Source organism: Camellia sinensis, chromosome 13, assembly GCF_055761805.1.
Source record: "Camellia sinensis isolate YWXY chromosome 13, ASM5576180v1, whole genome shotgun sequence".
NCBI classification, from domain to species: domain Eukaryota; kingdom Viridiplantae; phylum Streptophyta; class Magnoliopsida; order Ericales; family Theaceae; genus Camellia; species Camellia sinensis.
The window spans coordinates 73,705,160-73,725,075 of NC_138973.1; the positions used below are offsets into that span (position 1 = coordinate 73,705,160).

Genomic DNA, 19,916 nt, shown 5'->3' on the forward strand with positions numbered 1-19,916 from the left:
CCCCCAACCCAAAACCCAAAATGATGTGGCGAACAATAAAATGTTTTACTTTGGAAATTCCCAATTGCTTTGTCAAAAGAATTTTGCAACATAGTCAGTTGATAGTATGTATTTGAAAAATGTGATTTATTGATGAGATCACACAGCGTGTGACACAAGACGTTGAGTCTAGGTTCACTACGATGATCAAGAACCTAACGGCACGTGTTTTGTTCTTAGAGTCATAGGGTATGGCTGGGAGTATGAGCTTGAGAGAGGTGCAATACTTACAAATTGACGAATTTTACGTTTTATCAATTTGCATATATACATATGGAAATTATTAACACATTATACTAACATATTGTAGGTGTCAGATGCATCTAGTGGGCAGCAAGCTTCAAAAGAAAATGAATAGGTATGCCACTCTACTATATTTCTGCATGTATTTATGATATTTGCTGTGTATGAAGTTCTTGAAGGATATCACTATATTTCCCCATGTATTATGTCGTATTAGGTCTGAAATTTATCCCTAGAGCATATCATATGGACCAAATCTGGTACTGCAAATGGGCTTTCTTCAGACTGTAATCTGATTCAATTGCAAATGGGTTTTCTTCAGGGACATCATTTACCTAGAAAGCAAGTAACATGCATATGCATAAAGGGTATATCATTTGCTGTGGAATGAGTTCAGACAATCATTGTCTTGATCCATACATTTTAATGAGTAGTTATAATTATCTGAGTACAGGTTGTCACACAATGGAATTTTAATTTATATCACAATTTTTTTCTTTGTTATGCTAGAATCTTATTCAAAATACGAATGAGATAAGACTGGAGTTATAATCCTTCATTTTTTAGGGGCTTGGCTCATCTAAATGACACCTCAAGAGGCCTTGAAAATTTGATTGGGCTGCAGGCCTATGAACCGAATACCAAGAGAGAGCCAAGTTCTGTATGCTGATTGACCCAAAAAATAGTGGCCATGTTTACTGAAAATTTGATTCCAAAAGTGATAGCAATAGGCACTATTGTTAGTCTATACAATATTTTAGTGCAGCTGCCTTTATCCCCATCAATGGTAACACAGACTTCTTGCCTAACATGAAATCAAAGCCTTTTGAATTTGTTGCTTTTTAAACTTGGTTGCATCTATAAGTCTTTGTTTAATTGCCACTTGCAGATTGAGTTCAGCTGTGGTGATTCATGACCATCATTTACTATACTAACACTTGTTCCACATTTGGACTTCATAGATTTTACAGCTTAGCTATTATCAAATTTAACATTAAATTTTTTCGATCCATCTAAGTAGCAAAATTCAAATTCCCTTATTGATCAATTACTAGAAGCGGGTCAAATTCAAGAATGATTGTCTTGATGATGGTCATACCAGTAGTTATTTAATTTTTTTTTCCCTTTTGTTTATTTATTTTTATTTTTTGACAACTCCACTAGTACCTGTCACGTGCTAGTAAAATTCTATAGACAAATTTTAGATTAGCCAGATATTTATACATTCTAGCGAAGCTATATACATACCACAACTAGAAAACTGACCTTTTGCTACTATATAATTTGCGACCATCTGATTAGCCGTCGCAAATAATCAATTTACCCCTTTATTTTCTTCTATTTATTTTCCCTTTTTCTTTATACTTGCCCTAGCCCCTCCACAAACACCGATTGTTCTCTCTCTCGCTCTCTCTCTCTATCGATCTCACAGTAATACGACTGGTATGAATCTCTCTCTCTCTCTCTCTCTCTCCCCCTCAATCTCGCTTTCTCTCTTTCTCTCTTTCTCTCAATCTCGTGCTCTCTCTCCTTTGATCTTCTCAAATTAGCACCTCTACTACACATGTATATGTACCTCTATATATTATGTATATGTTGTGAATATCAATGTTTGAAATTGAATTTATTCTGTTGAGGTCCGAGCAAGAATCGAAGTAGACGTCCTCAACTTCCTCAAGATCTTGAACTCTTCGACTCCGACAATCTCATATTTCTTTGGTTTGCAATTTTGCTTCAAATCTCTACTCTCGAAATGTGTATATATATATATATGTGCGTGTGTGTTTTTGTGTTAAGCATTGAGTCACTGTTGATTTTAATTTGACAAATTTGGGGATTTTTGAGTGTGTTATAGATCAATAGAAGATGGAATAATAGCTGAGGGTTTGTTGACTGATGTTTCGTGGATTTTTCTTTCTCACTCGTTTTGCACGAGGTCTTTGATGAGAGTTAACTAACACTGCTGAAGCTTTCATTAGAGGTAATAATAGGATCATCATCATCTCTTTCTCATTTTCCTTCTTAATCAATCTCTTCAGAAGTACACATTGCCTCAGCATATGTATCCTTCAATTTAGGCTATTAGGTTTTTGGCCATTCCATTGATGTCTCTTTTCTTCAATTTAGTATAAATTAGGCTTGCGTGTTGTTGGTTGTGATGAATTGTTTATTGTTTATGTTGAATTAGTGCTTTGCTTTGTGTTTTGGATACCTAATTAGGCTCTTATTTATTTATTTATTTTGTGTTTTGAATGTCCAATAAGGATGTCAATTTTAGGATTCTGTTTTCAGTGTGATTTGATTAGCAGAAGAGAATGGGATCTCTTATAAGCCAGATCAAATTGTATGAGTATGCTGTTTGATTACATGTTTTGTGTTGTTAAATGAATATTTAACTTTTTATGAAGTCAATTGATAAGTGATAATGGCTTCAAACTCCTTTTAAAGAAAAAAAATATGCAGTAAAGTTGTTGACATCAAAAAATCAATACTAAGTCCTTATCTCTTTTTGCGTTAGTTATAAATGAATCCATTAGGAACATTCAAGAGGATATCGTATTATTTGTAGACAGTATAGTTTTAGTTGATGACATAAGAGGAGTAAACTTTAATCTAGAATTGTGGAGAGAGAATTTAGAATCTAAAGAATTTAAGTTAAGCTGGATTAAGACAATAGTTTGCACACTGCTTTAGGATTGAAGTCCTATTCCTCCACTTGATAAATCTTATTTTGTTTGAGCACTCTATTTCAGGGGAAAGTGAACCCTACTCAGTGTGAGGCCTTTACTATGGTTTGCACTCAGGTACAGTTTACTTTCTTATTCTGGTTTACTTAGATGATAAACATTAATTGGAGAACTCAGTAGTGATTTCTATGTTGCTCCATTTAATTTTGATTTCTAGCTCTCTCTACAGTTTTCAATATCAATTTAGTTTGATGAAGCTCAGAAGTATGATCTGGTTTTCAATATGTGCCTTTTGAAAAGTGTATAGAAATTCCTTTAAGAATATGTGGTTTGATTTGGAATTCTGATTATTTTCTCATTATCTCCACCTTAAATGACAATCATAGAGCTGTTAGCATAACCTTTTCTTGAAATTTGTTGTTCGATGTGAAAATAGCATTGTTTTTACAAGGCAATTTATGCTAAGTACAGGAAATAGATAAATAAATAAATGAATAAATTGTTTTCAAATAAAATGAAATTTGCAAAGAATGTCTTCATCAGTTTGTTACTTTTCAGTCGCTTTTCAATAACTACCTGGGCTTGTTTGTTTCTAGAATCAATGGTTTTAGACTTTTTAGCAATGGGTGACTGTAATTAGGCTTAATAGGATAATTTGGATGAGTTGCCTTTTTTGATGTATGAACTGGATATGGTGTAAATGAAGGTGAAGATGTGAGAAATTTAATAATAATTGATAAATGGTGTCAGCATGTGAAACTCAGGCCAAGTTTGGTTATCCCAAATAAGTACACACTTTTTATCTTTTTTCCATCACATCATCTCTCTATTTTTCTGCACATCTTTTCGTAAAAAGACAAAAAGTGAACTTATTTAGGTCATCCCAAACAACCCCTCAGTGGATTTTTTGCACGAATTCTTTGGGTGGAGCAGGGCTGCAAAAGATTAAGTTGTTTCAGTAGGGAACATGTTGTACATACTAATCACCTGATTGTGTGGTGGGAAGTGATGATTTTGGTAAATCTGGTAATCTTTGCTTATGGCACAGACAATAAAGTAAGCCTGGTGGGAGATAGGAGCAACTGTTGGGAGTAATTGAGGGGGGCTAGATTATAATCTGTGAAGAATGCATGGGCATTTAGCAATATGGAAGAGTGGATTTAAATTTAAATGGAACAGTAGAATCATACAAGCAACAATTAATAGGCAGATTAATTCATTGGATGAATTACCAGTAATAGATTAAATATATTGATTTGGTGTATTATATCAACATATTATCAACCTCTGAATAGTTCCCCCAGTCTGCTCACCCAAAACATATGAGCTTTAAGCCCCAAATTTCTAGCTCAATTCTCCAATCTAAATATCTAATCTCGTTGTTCCAAAATTGTGCATCTGTATTTGAGTATGAAGAACATTACTAAAATTTTGTTGATAAGAGATAAAAGTAGTAATACTGGAAAATAGAGTTGGGGATCAAGTGTTCAGAAGTTCACATTTCTGTTTTTCTCATGGAACTTGAAGTTGGAATTGGACACAACCAGAAGTAATTTTGTTCTTATGGGGTGCGATCTCTCCTCTTTTTTTTTTTTTTTTTGGTTGTGTAAAGTGTAAACTATTATTATGATGTTCGTGACCCTTATTCATTGAGTGGAAAATGCATAAAGTTAAATGCATTTTTTTTTTTTTAATGTATAGTCAATGAACTCCGCCGGGGTTGTTAACAACTCCGCCGGTCCCAAGCCCGGGTTAAGGAGGAGGGTTGTGTGTTAGGTAGCCGACAGCCAACACGTAAAAAAGCCGCTCGGATCCCTTATGAAAATGAATCCTACTTTGAATCGTTTAAATGCTAGGTCGTTCCCCTCAAGTGACGCGTTGCGCCTGCCTCCGGGTGTTTCGAAAAGTGAGCAAGGGGCGCCGCATCGACGCCTGGGTGCGGTGAAAAATGGGCAAAGGTTTCCGCGTTTTTCTGGACGAGCGCGGGTAAAGAAGCTAGTCCAAGACTATAGGTTTAGGATAGCCACTTGGAACATAGGAACCTTAACTGGTAGGACGATGGAATTGGTAGATGTTATGATTAGGAGGAGAGTTAGTATAGCTTGCATACAAGAAACTAAGTGGACGGGAGAGAAAGCTAGGGAAATAGAGGATACTGGTTTTAAACTTTATTGTAGTGGTAAGGATAGACGCAGGAATGGGGTAGGAATCATAATTGCCAAGGGTCTTGTGGAAAGTGTGGTGGCGGTCATTAGGAAAGGAGATAGGATTATGCTAGTTAAATTAGTTATTGGAGGGAATATAGTGAACATTATTAGCGCTTACGCCCCTCAAGTAGGGTTAGATGATCAGACTAAGAGGGATTTTTGGGAGCAAATGGATGAGATCTTACAGGAGATACCCGTAAGAGAGAACCTGGTTATAGGTGGAGATTTTAATGGCCATGTGGGCATAGATAAAGTAGGTTATGAAAGGGTGCATGGTGGATACGGTTTTGGTGACAGAAATGAGGCTGGAGAGAGAATCTTAGATTTTGCGTTGGCTTCTGACTTGGTGGTGGCCAATACTATGTATAAGAAGAGGGAGGAGCATTTGATAACCTTTAAGAGTGGATTAGTTAAGAGCCAAATAGATTATTTCTTAGTGAGAAAAGTAGACTGCCTAAAATGCAATGATTGTAAGGTGATTCCTGGAGAGAGTCTGGTCTCTCAACATAGGATTTTGATACTAGATTTATGTTTTAGAGGGCAATACCAAGTTAGGAAGGATGGTGGGCGTCGTAAGACGAGATGGTGGGACTTAAAAGGGGATAAACTAGAAATATTTAAGAATCGAATGGATAAGGAAGGTACTTGGGACTTAGAAGGTGATGCTAACACTATGTGGAATTCGATGGCCAATTGTATGAGGAGAATCTCAAGGGAAGTGCTTGGAGAGTCGAAAGGAACGGGACCCAGCTCTAGGGAAACTTGGTGGTGGAGGGAAGAGGTCCAAGCGGTAGTTAAGGCAAAAAAAGAGTGCTTTAAAAAGTGGCAGAAGGATAGAACTGAGGAAAACCTTAAGAGCTATAGATTGGCTAATAAGGAGGTCAAGAAAGTAGTGAGAGAGATTAAGTTGAAAGTTTATGATGACCTATACACTAGACTAGATAGTAAGGAGGGAGAGAAGAGGGTATACAAACTTGCTAAGATACGGGAGAGGAAAACAAGAGATTTTAATCAGGTAAAGTGCATCAAGAGTGAGGATTCTAAGGTATTGGTGAAGGACGATGAGATTAAGGAAAGATGGAAGAATTATTTTGAGAAACTGTTAAATGAGGAACATGGAAGTACGACAATAGGGGAAGAAATAATCAGTAATACGATAAACCAAGACTATAGGTTCTATCGCAGGATTAGGAATTTTGAAGTGGAGATTGCACTTAAGAAGATGAAATCAAATAAGGCTTTAGGACCTGATGATATCCCTATTGAAGCATGGAAGTGTTTGGGTAAAAAGGGAGTTGCTTGGTTGACTAGGTTGTTTAGCAAAATTTTGTTGACTAGGAACATGCCAGATGAGTGGAGGAAGAGTATTTTCGTGCCAATTTATAAGAATAAAGGTGATGTCCAGAATTGTAACAACTATAGAGGAATCAAGCTAATGTGTCATATAATGAAAGTGTGGGAGAGGGTGATAGAACGTCGATTGCGAGACATAACAGAGGTGTCAGAGAATCAATTTGGGTTTATGCCTGGTAGGTCAACAATGGAAGCGATCTATCTTTTGAGGAGAGTAATAGAAAAGTATAAAGAAAAGAAAAGAGACATTCATATGGTGTTTATCGACCTTGAGAAAGCATATGACAGAGTGCCCCGAGATATAATATGGTGGGCGTTAGAGAAGAAAGGGGTGACCAAAGGCTACATTGACGTGATTAGGGACATGTATGAAGGGGTGGTGACCACTATTAGATCGCCAGCTGGAGAAACGAATGAATTTCCTATCACTGTAGGGTTACACCAAGGATCTACCTTAAGTCCTTATCTTTTTGCTTTAGTTATGGACGAGTTGACGATAAATATTCAGGATGACGTGCCATGGTGTATGCTTTTTGCAGACGATATTGTGTTAGTGGATGAGACTAGAGAAGGAGTTAACACAAAGTTGGAGATCTGGAGAAAAGCTCTTGAATCTAAAGGATTTCGGATAAGCAGAACTAAAACAGAGTACATGGAGTGTAAATTTTAGTAACAGTAACAATGAAAACAGAGGAGAAGTGAAGATTGAGAACCAAGAACTGCCTAAGAGTGAACATTTTCGTTATTTAGGGTCGATTATCACAACAGGGGGAGAGATTGATGCAGATGTGGCCCATAGGATTAAGGCGGGATGGTGTAAGTGGAGAAGTGCGTCTGGGGTATTGTGCGATAAACGAATACCCACTAAACTAAAAGGTAAGTTTTATAGAACGGCTATTAGACCAGCTATGTTGTATGGGACGGAGTGTTGGGCAACTAAGAAACAACATGTAGATAAGATGAGTGTGGCTGAGATGAGGATGCTAAGGTGGATGTGTGGTAAGACTAGACAGGACAGGATTAGGAATGAGTGTATTCGGGAATGGGTAGGAGTAGCACCGATAGAAGATAAGTTGAGAGAGAATCGTTTGAGATGGTTTGGTCATATTCAACGGAGACCAACAGAGGCAGTAGTGAAGAGATGCGATGCTGTAACGGTAGATGGAAGTGTTAGGGGACGGGGTAGGCCTAGATTAACGTTGACTAGCGTTATAAATAGAGATATGAATCTACTTAATTTGACTAATGAAATGGCTTTTGATAGGGCCGCGTGGAGAAGAAGGATTCATGTAGCCGACCCCATTTGATGGGACTTAAGGCTTCGTTTGGTTTGGTTTGGTTTGGTTTGGTATAGTCAATGCATGAAAAATCAAGGATAAAGGTGGTTTTAAGAGTGAAGGAAGTGTTAAACGGCTAAAAAATCTTCATCTACATATGGGGTATAAAGATAAGGAGGTAGCTGGAAGGACTTGCATTGACAATCCTTTCTAGATCTGAACCTGAGTGGAGTGCAGTTGGGGACATAATGAAACTGGAAGAAGTGAGCTGTCTAAAATGTATTAAATTAGTAAGGATGTGCTTTGCATACTTTCTGCTACTGGCATGTATCACAGGGCATGTTTGGTAGTGTATGGGGGATTGGGCTTCAATAAAACTGTGTCACATGGACTCTTCTAGTTTCTCTAAAGTTTTGAGACGGATAAGAGTGTGGATATGTGTCCGACAAGCATACCCAATGGAGACACTTCTCTAATTTTTTACAATGTTTAGAGAAGAAGAAGCTCATATTTGTTAGTAAAAGAACATTTCTAGTCTTTCACATGGATGAAAGATAGAAATTTTATATTTTTCCTAAATCAAAATCTTATCTAATTTCAAGTACATTTTTTTATAATTTACAACACCTTACCTAAGAATATAATATGCAAGATTTGTGTATCCATGACGCGTATCCCTGCCCATCTCCAACTTTAGGATACATATCCCAATATCTTAAGAATTAGATTTATGAAGGTTTGACGCTTTAACTCACCTGCACCCAAATAGTCTTACATAGGCCTCGTTTGGGAAGTGGCTATTTTAGTAGGTTATTTTAGTTTTTGGCTATTTTAAGTAGGCTAAAATTTTTGTGTTTGGGAAGATAATTAGATTTTTTTGTGGTTGGATGTGATGTTTGTGAGAGAAAAAGTGAAATGATTATGGGTTTGATGTGATATTTTGTCTTATTAGCTATTTTAGCCTATTTTGTCTTTTTGTGATTTTTAGCCTAAATTTGGCTATTATTTTTCTTCCCAAACACCCCCATAGTATGTCATCCTTCAAAATGATGTTGTACAATTGGAAAGTGTTTATTTGGTTTATTCATTCAGATGCCTGGAGAATAATATGTTGTATTTGTAGATAGAAACTTGATATAAGTGGCTTTTAAACTTTTTATTTGTTGGTTTACTTAAATTGGTCCTTATTTTTATGTTCTAACCATCAGGTACACTGCATTTTCCGAGCTGTTGCCTCTTCTGGCAGCAGGCACCACTCCTTTGTTGAAGGTTGAAAGGATTTGCCAAGTAATTAACACTAGAAGCCTTGAGATAGAGAACTATATCACATTCTCCAGCCCTTTTGCCACTTTTTCCTCCAATACCATTGCCAGCTTTGAAGTTCGAACTCCTTCAAGAATACAGGTACTCCTGATCACAAGCATTAGCAATTGAACGTAATTTTTTCACGCAGCTCCTTCACCAGGTGACCCACCCATAATGAAAATGGATATAACGAATAAAAATGAAAAATCATATTTATGATTAGAGCATGGGAATCAATTACATTCTATAGTTGGCTAACCCAAAAGATCTTTTAGGGGTGATGCGTAATTGATGGAAAGTAACAGGCTTGGACGAACTATATAATTAGAATGGTAAATTACATTTTTCACCCTCCAAATTTCACCTAAATTTCATGTTGATCTCTTGCGTTCTAATTGTAATGAAGTCCTCAGACTTCAACTTGTGTCTCAATTTGGTCCTCCCGTCACCCCTACCTTTCAAAATTTGAGTGAAAGTCTAAACATGAGAGACTAAAATAGAGTTTGAAGTGTAAATTTTCATAAAACAATTTCTTGTAATGCGCCCAAACGTGCTCACGTTATTGCTTTATGTTCAAACTTTTAATTGTGAGTGTTGGGAGGACTACATTGAGACACAAGTTGAATTAATGAAGACTTAATTGTTGCAATTAGAAGATGAGGGACCAAAGTGAAATTGGAGGGTGAAAAGTTTAATTTGCACACATTCTCTGGTAAATTCTGGAATGAAAATGGGTGGGAGAATGCACATTAGACTGTGTTGAAGCATATCATTAATTTTGAATTATTGGAAAATTTGGCAATTTGTTTAGCTACATTATTATCTAGCATTGGAGAATGATTCTAAAATGTTTCTATTACGTCCACAAATTTGCAGGTTGAATTTAAGGAAGGGATCGTGCAGCCCCCAAAGGTCAAGTCGAGCATTGATTTGCCAGGGTATCTTGATATTTTTGGGCAGAGAATCGACTTGTCTCCTGTGCAGCAAGCTCTTAATCCTCTGCAAGAGGTGGTGGCGAATGTAGCTCGTACTATTTCTGGTCAGTCTCCTCTTAAGGTTCCCATTCCAGGTGAGCGAACAAAATCGTGGCTTCTTACTACGTACCTCGACAAGGATCTTCGCATCTCAAGAGGAGATGGTGGCCTTTTTGTCCTTGCTAAAGAAGGGAGTCCTCTTCTATATCAGTAACCGACGGATTGTGATTTCTAAAATAGGTATATTTATATTTATTATTACCCGTTTGTGTTGTTGTGTTTTTGTATATCCATGATTAAAGAATTACTTCTTTTCTTTCGAACCAACAAGAAGAAAATAGAGATTCAAGTTGTCTTGATCTTGTTCTTAGTGAAATCTCTCGCCACAATACTGTGGAGCTCATTGATATTTGTGAGATTGATAAGATGGTTATAGATGTATGTGGTGAATGATGTGCCCATTCATGTGATTAGATATTATTTGTGTTCTTTGTTATGTAACGAGTATGTTGCTGCAACTTCTTGCTTATAGGTTAGTAAAAAGTTTTTTTTTTTTCCAGAGTTAGCTATTGGCTTTGAGGATCCTCGTGTGCAACTGCATATTGCTGATGGTATGTGGAAAAGATGTTCTAATTATTTTTTACATGCAGTTTAGTGAATATGTGCATATGAAATCTTATTATCCATTTTATATGGATCCATTAATCTAGGTTATTAATAATTTTACGTAATTAGCGCCCCTAATTGTATAGCTGATTATATAGCTAGACTTTCTTGTTGATCTTCTCTTCATTTTTGTGGCAGCTGTTGAATTTTTACGGAATGTACCTAAAGGAAAGTATGATGCAATTATTGTTGATTCATCAGACCCTGCAGGTATGTTTGTAATTCAAACTTTCTACCTGTTTTCCGTTTTCCTATTTATTTGCCTGTGTTACAGTGCTTTTCAGAATGTTACTTAACAAATGTTTCATGATCTCAAACTATGCGGAAAAAAAAAAAAAAAAAAAAAAAAAAAAAAAATTGATTGATAGTTGTGTTAGTTTTTCTTTTATATTTCTAGTCCTTGAAATTTAGGACCATATGTATTCACAATATGGAAGGTTATCTGAGTTTTCTCTTGATTTTTCTGCTATTTGGAATATAGGCACATGATTATGCATATGGGTAGATGTTATATAATTTCGAACGCCATGATTAAGTGATCCCATAGTTAAGCCTGTAGTTGCTTTCAAGGTAATTGAAACCCTTGTTGCAAATCACTGATCTGCCATAGAGAGAGGTCTTTTTCAAGCTAAACTAACACATTGGAGTGCATTAAATTTTCAAGTCAAGTTTGATTTATGTTTTTGCAGATTTTGTTGAGGGAATAGTTGATATGATCGAGCGGTTGATGTTGGGAGCCAAATATTATGTTGCTCTTTTTTTCTTTTTTTTTTTTTTTGAAGACTTGAATTTTTTTGTACAGTGTATTTAAGGATGGTTAATGGATATTATAAATTTAATTAATTTGTTAATTTTGTTATTTTCATTTACAAAAAATTGTTTGGTGGTTGAAATTGATTTTTTTGTTGTAGGAAATCCATATATGATTTTTTTTTAATAAATAATTATTTGTGACAGCAAAACAATGGTCGCTAAAAGTGCTTTTAATTTTTTAAATTTTTTTGCGACAGCAAAATGGCTGTCGCAAAAACTAGTTTGGGCAGTCGCAAATTATTTGCGACCGTTGTTTTGCCGTCGCAAAAAGTATTTGCCACCCCCACATTTGCGTCCCTCATGTGCGGTCGCATGGGCCGTCGCAAAAAGTCTTTTGCGACTGTATTTTTATTATTTGCGACGGCATGTGACGGTCGCAAAAAGTGTTTTTTTTAGTAGTGAGCTGCACATTAGCTTATGTAATTTTAGTTATAGTATGCATTTGAGATTCTACTCTTACGTGCTATATTGACAGGAAGTTCCTTAGCTTTCAGGTTGATAACTTGGAATTTCTGAGGCAAATGAGGATCAACCCAATAAAGGTTGGTTTTTTTAATTTGGCACTAGATTACATTAGTAGTTCTATTATACATATTATAGTTCCCGCAATCCCTCTTGTTTCACTTGTTTTTGTTCTGATAACCAGAATTTTGGTTATATTTTCTAGTCTTTCTTATGTTCATCTGACATAGAATAATTATGTGTGTGCTTGCTTACACATGCACATGCACATGCGCTCCAAAAATTAACCCCATGAATCTGGAAGGACTTCTGCTCTCACCTTTATAGTGAAATAATTCATCTTTGTTGCTTGTGACATTTTGGTTGGCATCAATTATAGGTTGCCAAAGCATTAGTGGAAGTGTTTGCTGAAAAGATCTTGATGAATATGGGTGCAAGGTGTTATGCCAGTTCATTGATAGAGTGGAGAAACACCCGAGCAAGAAAATTGATGAGAAGATTGGCCAGTTCTGGATTGTATTTTTTTCATAAAAGAACTTTTTTCAAGTTTTTAGTTGTAATAACTTTTACATGTAGCTCAAATTTTGAGACTCAAATAGAATGTTTAATAAAACTATAATGTTATACTGTCTGAATTCTTGTCATTGTTATTCCTAGAGTGCTTAACGCTACACTTTCATTTATTTATTTTTGTTTTTATTTTTAATTTTTTGCGACGGTAACAAGATGGTCGCCAAAGATCATGTTAGTGTTTTTCTTTGTTTTTTGCGACGGCAAAATAGCGGTCGCCATAAATAGTTTAGGTGGTCGCAAATAATTTGCGACCGTTGTTTTGCCGTCGCAAAAAGTATTTGCCACCCCCATATTCGCGACCCCCATTTGCTGTCGCATGGGCCGTCGCAAAAAGTCTTTTGCGACTGTTTTTTATTATTTGCGACGGTTTATAGCGGTCGCAAAAAGTGATTTTTTTAGTAGTGATACTTAGGTCAGCTACAAAAATCTTCTATAACATGCAACTTTATCACAGCTACTTACTTGAATCATAGGACATGATCTTTTAGGTAGCCTTGAGTGTTGCTTTGTTAGGCCTTTGTTCTGATGGAAGAATAGTAACTCTTTGGTGTTGTGTTGTAAGCTCAAATTAGTTTGTATATATTCAATGCTCTATTCAACTTCTTGTACACAAGAAAATAGGTTTATATATATATATATATATATAAAGGGCAACAGTGCACTAGGCTTTTGCTAAAGTGGTGTGGGGAAGGCGAAATATACGTAACCTTACCCCCATTTCTAGAGAGACTGGTTTTATGATTCAAATCCATGCCACCAGGATGTTTATAGAAGACATCAATTTTATTCCCATTTAGAAAGGGAAAACACCAGGATGGAGTACAGAAATAGTATTCAATTTCGTGAGTCAGAATATGAAACATAGCTCGACTGTTAGGCATTGGTTTTCTTATTTTGGGTCAGACAATTTGAAACATTATTTGTCATATTATTGAAGTTAACAAACAATATAGTGTTACTAATTAGGTAAGTAATGCATGCTGTTATATGAGTAGATTTATTAGGGTTGTAATACAAATTACAATAGCAAATAGCATGTCTCAGTGTTTTGTGCTCCAACTTTTATTTGAGTTTCTTCCAGTTTTCTTGAGATGTTGACTTTCATTCTTTATGGAATTGGTTATACTTTGTTGCAACTCTTCATTTTTTTTGGTTGTCAACAAGGGAGGGAGCGGTTTGTGTCAAGAAAATTTCTAATATTTTTATTAATGGTTATTGTAGATCTGAAGAATTTGCCACTTATTTATAGCTATAATAGCATTCAATCGCTAGCTAAGAATATCAATAAATCTGACACTGAGCATGACCTCGTCATTGTTGTAAGTTTTATTTTCTCCTTCGTTATTGTCTTTGGTCCGGGCCTATGAAGCATGGATACTTTTAGAAGGGAGTCATGCTTGTATCGAATATTGATACTCCTCGAATCCGTGTTACCAAAAAAATGCCAATATCCTAGGGAATTACGTTTTGGAGTGCACGTTTTGAAACATAGTACACTTCCGTTCCAAAATTGTAAATTTAGTGATCCGAAGCAAACCAAACCAAACCTTAAGTCCCATCAAATGGGATCGGCTACATGAATCCTTCTTCTTCACGCGGTTCAATCAAAAGCCATTTCGTTAGTCAAATTTAGTAAATCCATATTTCTATTTACAACGCTAACCAACGTTAATCTAGACTTATCCCGTCTCTTAACACTTCCATCTACTGTTACAGTATCGCATCTCTTCACTATTGCCTCTGGCCATTATCTTGTAATCTAATGCCTAATTCCTAGGGAATGGTTTCTCACCATTTTTTGAGCTTATTATAATACAATACTAAAACTTATTAAAATAGTATTTCTTTTACTTATGCTCTAAAATAAAACTGATGGTAACGGGCTTTTACTTGATAGTGCTATCTCTACCCACTACTCTCGAGAACTATCTTATGCAACCTTGATTTGTGCTAATTAATGCTTAATTTTTGTTGCTACCGGGTGAAGTCCTATGTGCTTGGAGAGATAGCATCACCGCAGGACAAAATTACCATTGTGCGCCAGCTTTGGGATCTATCCACGTTTCATGTCTCAGTATGTGCAAGCTTATGTGCTGAAGGTATTTGTGATTTGGTTGCATTGTTGGTTAATATAATTCAAAAAAAAAAAAAAAAAAAAAAAAAAAACCTAGAATGTCCATAGTTGTTACTTTGTTTCATGGTTTAAAATTTCCTGTCAATTTGTCTTTTCCTTTTCCTTGGGAAGTGTCAATTTATTCCTATTATATTTATTATTTTAATCCTTCAAGGGTATTTTTCATGGGCGAGGCTTTCTCAGCATTTGTTTCTGGGGCTATAGATGTTGGATCAATCTATATCTTGATATTAATCAGCAAGTTGAGCATTTCAAAATAGTAGAGTGTGGAAAAAGTGAAAACATGTGAAGTATTAATTGTCAGTTATCTCTCATTATGTAAACAAAGTATTCTTCAAGATGGATAGTATGCATTGAGGAATGTCTACATGACTTGCCCAAGCTATATCATGCTAATAACTTTCCATTGGACAATTCTCATATATTTGTATTTAACACTATCTTACATGTATCATTTGTTGTGTAATTGTGATAAAACACTTTTTTGATGTTGTATGTTACATATAGTATCATTTTATCTCACATAGTAGATTAAAAATATAAAAATGACTCTTTTTTGCCGATTCTACATATTCTTAAGTTTGAGATTTGATGAGTTCATCCTCTAGATACGCAATAGTTTGCAATAATAATTAAGAGCTCCATTTATGTTTATAATTTAGAAGTATTACTCCATTACCTTTTGTTGGTATGTTTCTTTTATAATTTTTTTTGAAGCACATTTGTTTTAGTTAGAGAGAAGTTTTAGTGACCTTACTACTAAGCATGAACTCAATCCAGTTGACCTTTGTTTTGGTTTATTTGCTTATTTATTTTATGTCCATAACTGCTATCTGTGTTACATGGACTCTGCAGTTTGTGGCGAAGTACCCGTGTCGATATGGCACAGGGGCTGGTGTGGGATCTATGTTGGATTCGCCTCCTCTCTCTCGGACATGGCTAATCAAAATGGATGAAGAAGGTTAAGATACTTGCATCGATGTATTGGGTTCGAGATCTAGATTTGTTGAATCCTTAGTAGTAGGAATTGTGGATCTTGATCTCTCTAACTTTCGATCTTATTCTCTCTGTCTTGATCTCCTCTCTTTCGATCTTGCTGTGCGTGTGTGCGAGAAGAGAAGAGAAGACTGTCTAAGGGATCTGTTAGTAATGGACCTGCAATTCCATTTGCATAGTGGCAGCTGATTGAGCTCTTCCATGGCAAATGAAGTGCAAACCATCAATCGAGGAAAGGCTGTAATGTTTTCATTCTAACATCATGTTATTTTAGGTTTGACCGCAACCCCAAATCATGTTACATGGACTATTCTAAGTGTGTGAAGTACCCGTGCTGGGCACTTGACACTGGGGCATTTTATTGATATATGTCCAACATGTGTAATTTAACATTCACTTAACAAGCATGCAGTAATTTAAGCTTACCGTATAATTATGCATTAGAATAAACTTTCGCATAATGCATGAAATCCTGTGTCACCTTGTAAATACTCTCATCCTAAAAATAAAAGTAGAATATTAAGAAATCCTGTGTCGTGTCATCTTTTCTTATACATGAGAATTAGATGAATCCTGACACTACAAATACCCTACTTGACAGTTTTACTCGGGTCCCATGTAACATAGACCCCAAACATCGTGGATACGACCGCAAATTGTCTAGTAATTTGAGGCACAGGGCAGAACCGGAAGGCATGAATATGCAGGTTCCTGCATCTTCCCACAAACTACTTTTACTTTTGCAATTTTTCATGAGGGGTTTGTTGTCCCTTACTGCAGGGTTAGTCTTATTTAACTTGCTTTTGGGATCTTGGAAAAATAACCAATCATGGGATGGCATGCTTCCTCTTTTTTTCCCATCATGGGTATGTTGGATGACATATCTCAGTGCTGCTTGTGACACATACAAAAAATAAACTTGCAATAACTTGATGGTCAAATCAGTTTGCATAGATGTTTTTGTACAAGACAATCTGCTGATTTAAATGTAGGTATTTAACCAACTCTTCAAAATTTATTTTTCACTTCTTTGAGCTTTGATGTAATGCTATATGAATATTCTTGTGGTTGTGATTATTCTGTATTTTGAGAAATTTATTTTTTTCATTAATGACCTTGATAGAGGACCAATTCGAATATGAAGGTGAGAACTTTCCAATGTCATGATTCTTATATTGTAGAAACAGATGCCATCACTGAGAATCATTTACACTCGTGCTGATCCTGGGAGTGGCTGGGGCAGAATCATTCACACTCCTATTAGGAGGGGCAAGCGGGTTGAAATGGATGTTTGTTGAGCAACCAATCGTGATGGCTCTGAGGGCTTGTTTGAGCGCATTGTTATTACGCAAAGTAAGAATCCTACGTTTCAGCATCAAGCCCGATGATCTCTTGGGGAGATTTGTGGTCCTTTTGATACCATTCTGTAATTGTTATCATTATATTGTTTTATGTTTTTTAATTTTACAAATGTAAATGTGAACCATGTTGTTAAGTCGTCAAAGAATGAGTCGCTCTCGCCATTTTTTGTTTTTATTTTTTTGATGCGTTGAGAGAAGTAATCCAACGCAAATTTGATAGACCGAAGGTGAACGGCATGATATTGATGCTTATTGTGAACTTGTTTTGGATTTATGCTCTTAAAATAAAAATGGGTTAATTGTTGTTCCAAAGGTGCTAGTTACCCAACTCTAGCCGTGGCAATTTGTTTAGCAAAAATGTTTTGGAGTTTTAATTTATGAGCTCTATTAGTTTTAATGGGGGTGTGTTTTACTGTAATGTGATGTTTTGACTTTATTATTATTATTTTTTTTTTTTTGAGGTGTCAGCTTAGAAGAGTTTTATTTAGAGTTTTAACTTTTAGAGATGTCAATCACTAGTGTTTGCAGTGGCGGTGGATTTAGGGGGGGTCACGTCCTCCTTGGGTTTTGGAATTTTTTTTAAAAATTTTTTAAAAGAAAATGTTTTAAATTAAAAAATTAAAAAATATTATTTAGAGTGAAATATTAATGATATTTTTAAAATTATGAGAATAATAATGATTATTTTTTATTGAAAATAAAGATATTAAGATAAGTTATATTATTATTTATGAAAATATTAATACAATGGTGATGTCTGTCATTATTGACATACAATTATAATTAATCTCAATAAAGATATGAAATTTATTAAATTATTAGTTATATTTGACATGTAAAGTTCATCCTCTACGTGTTTCTTTACTATTGGTTGGTGATATTATATGTCAATGATGACGAGGTATTACTATTATATTGAATTTTTACTAAAAAATTCAAACTAATATCCCTGACTCCTTTAATGATAAATAATTATTTGATCATTATATAATTTATTTTAAAACTTATATCCATGACTTCTTTTCTTTCCTCTTTTATATATATATATATATATATATTGTCCATGATATACTAATTACAAATAATATATATATATATATATATATATATTTATCTTTCTTAAAGTTAATCGTAAAAATTTATATAAAATATTTTTGTAAAAATATTCAATGTTATAATTAATAAGTGTCCTATCTGATTTAATTTCTTGATTCCGTCACTGGGTGTTTGTTTAGTCAAGATTAGTGGATGGGTTGAATTTTATTTTATTTTTTGTGGGGTTAATTACAGGAAGTCATACAAATTTGAGATAATTTAACTTTATTTGAGGTTAATTTGTTACCAAAGAAATCAAATTTATCTTAAATAGAAAATTTAACGTCAATGTCAAATGAAAATAACTGTTAGTAATTGTTGCTTGGACGGATGAGCATGGAAATTAAGGCACTCAATTCCTTAATCAAACAAGCTACCTCTAATTCATGAGGCTGAGATGAGCCCTATATTTGTGAGAGATTATTAAACAAGATATACTAAAATAAAACAAACACGCATATTGGACATTCGACATTTGGACAAGGAGCGGGATGTGTTCGATATTAAATTATAAATGTTGGACGCGGGTCCCTGTCGTGTTGCCGTTCCTACTGTGATTTCAAACCGCACTTTTTTTTCTTTTTTTTTTTTGTCATGTTCTCATTATATTTTTTGGCATGATAAATTATACTTTACTCTAAATCCTAAATCCTAAATTTTAAAATAAAAAAAAAAAATAATATTTTAAAAATTAAACCCAAAACCCTAAAATAAAAAAAATAAATTTTAAGAATTAAACCCTAAACCCTAAGCCCTAAAATACAAAAAATAAATTTTAAGAATTAAACCCAAAACCCTAAACCTTAAAACAAAAAAAAATAAATTTTAAGAATTAAACCCTAAACCCTAAAATGAAATAAAAATAAATTTTAAGAATTAAACCGTAAATCTTAAACCCTAAGCCCTAAAATTAAAAAAATAAATAATTTTAGGAATTAAATCTTAAACCCTAAACCTTAAAATAAAATAAAAAAATAAATCTTAAGAATTAAATCTTAAATTCTAAACCTTAAAATAAATAAAAAAAAGTGTAATTTATCACGCAAAAAAAATAGTGAACATGAAAAAAAAAAAGGACCGAAACTGTACCCTTTTCGGCACAGCTGGAAACATTGCACAGCAGTGATCCCGCTCCAGTGTTCTATACTATAATTTAATTAATTCTGTATAACTAGCACAACGGTCAAACTTATTGATATACATGCATGGAGTTTGGAGAGGAAGCGTGGCCATGCCCCCTAAGTTTTTTAAAATTATTTTATTCCCTCATTAACTTATAAACAATTTTAATATGTATGTAAAATGTCCCCTAATTTTTTTATGGACCCTAAGTATTCCTACAATACATATGGTATCACCCTCAAATTATTTCATATATTATGTACTAACATCAATTCTATCGATCTAATAATAAATAAATTTTAATTTGTGACTTTTGGTTGTGAAAGCATGATTGGTGCACTTTTAATTAAATTTGTAATTTGAAAGTATGGTCATAAAACACACATGCAATGGAGGAGTGCTCTTGAAATACGGTCATGTAATATTTGAAGGGTTTTGTGATGGATGGAGATAGTGAAATTTATAATTTTGTGTTAGGTGATTGGAGAACATGACATTATATAGTATATGATGATTAGTGAGAAACATAAATATGTAGCGCTCCATGAGCATTCAATAATTTTTCCTTGTGATGAGTTTTAATTGAAAAGTTCGATGAAGATTGTCTTT

At 34.6% G+C, this 19,916-nt stretch overlaps 2 protein-coding genes across 12 annotated transcripts in view; both read left to right on the forward strand.

Annotated features, from left to right (window-relative positions):
- LOC145788754 (mRNA-capping enzyme subunit alpha-like) overlaps positions 1–17,402 on the forward strand; it is a 39,553-nt gene extending 22,151 nt beyond the window's left edge. For 2 of the 11 annotated variants that reach the window (XR_014349031.1, XR_014349034.1), the window contains 2 exons: positions 14,587–14,698; positions 15,589–17,402. The gene's annotated coding sequence lies outside the window, so the exon portion shown is untranslated. The remainder of the gene's footprint in view (positions 1–14,586; positions 14,699–15,588) is intronic. The other 9 variants (XR_014349040.1, XR_014349035.1, XR_014349033.1 and 6 more) reach the window with 9 other exon arrangements.
- Positions 33–12,670, forward strand: LOC114313926 (plastid lipid-associated protein 3, chloroplastic-like). Its single transcript, XM_082902523.1, has 7 exons — positions 33–397; positions 9,015–9,210; positions 9,988–10,523; positions 10,618–10,696; positions 10,890–10,961; positions 12,059–12,106; positions 12,406–12,670. Exons 1-3 carry the CDS (start codon positions 357–359, stop codon positions 10,297–10,299), a joined length of 549 nt encoding a protein of 182 aa, XP_082758649.1. The 5' UTR covers positions 33–356; the 3' UTR covers positions 10,300–10,523; positions 10,618–10,696; positions 10,890–10,961; positions 12,059–12,106; positions 12,406–12,670.
- Positions 17,403–19,916: the final 2,514 nt, after the last annotated feature.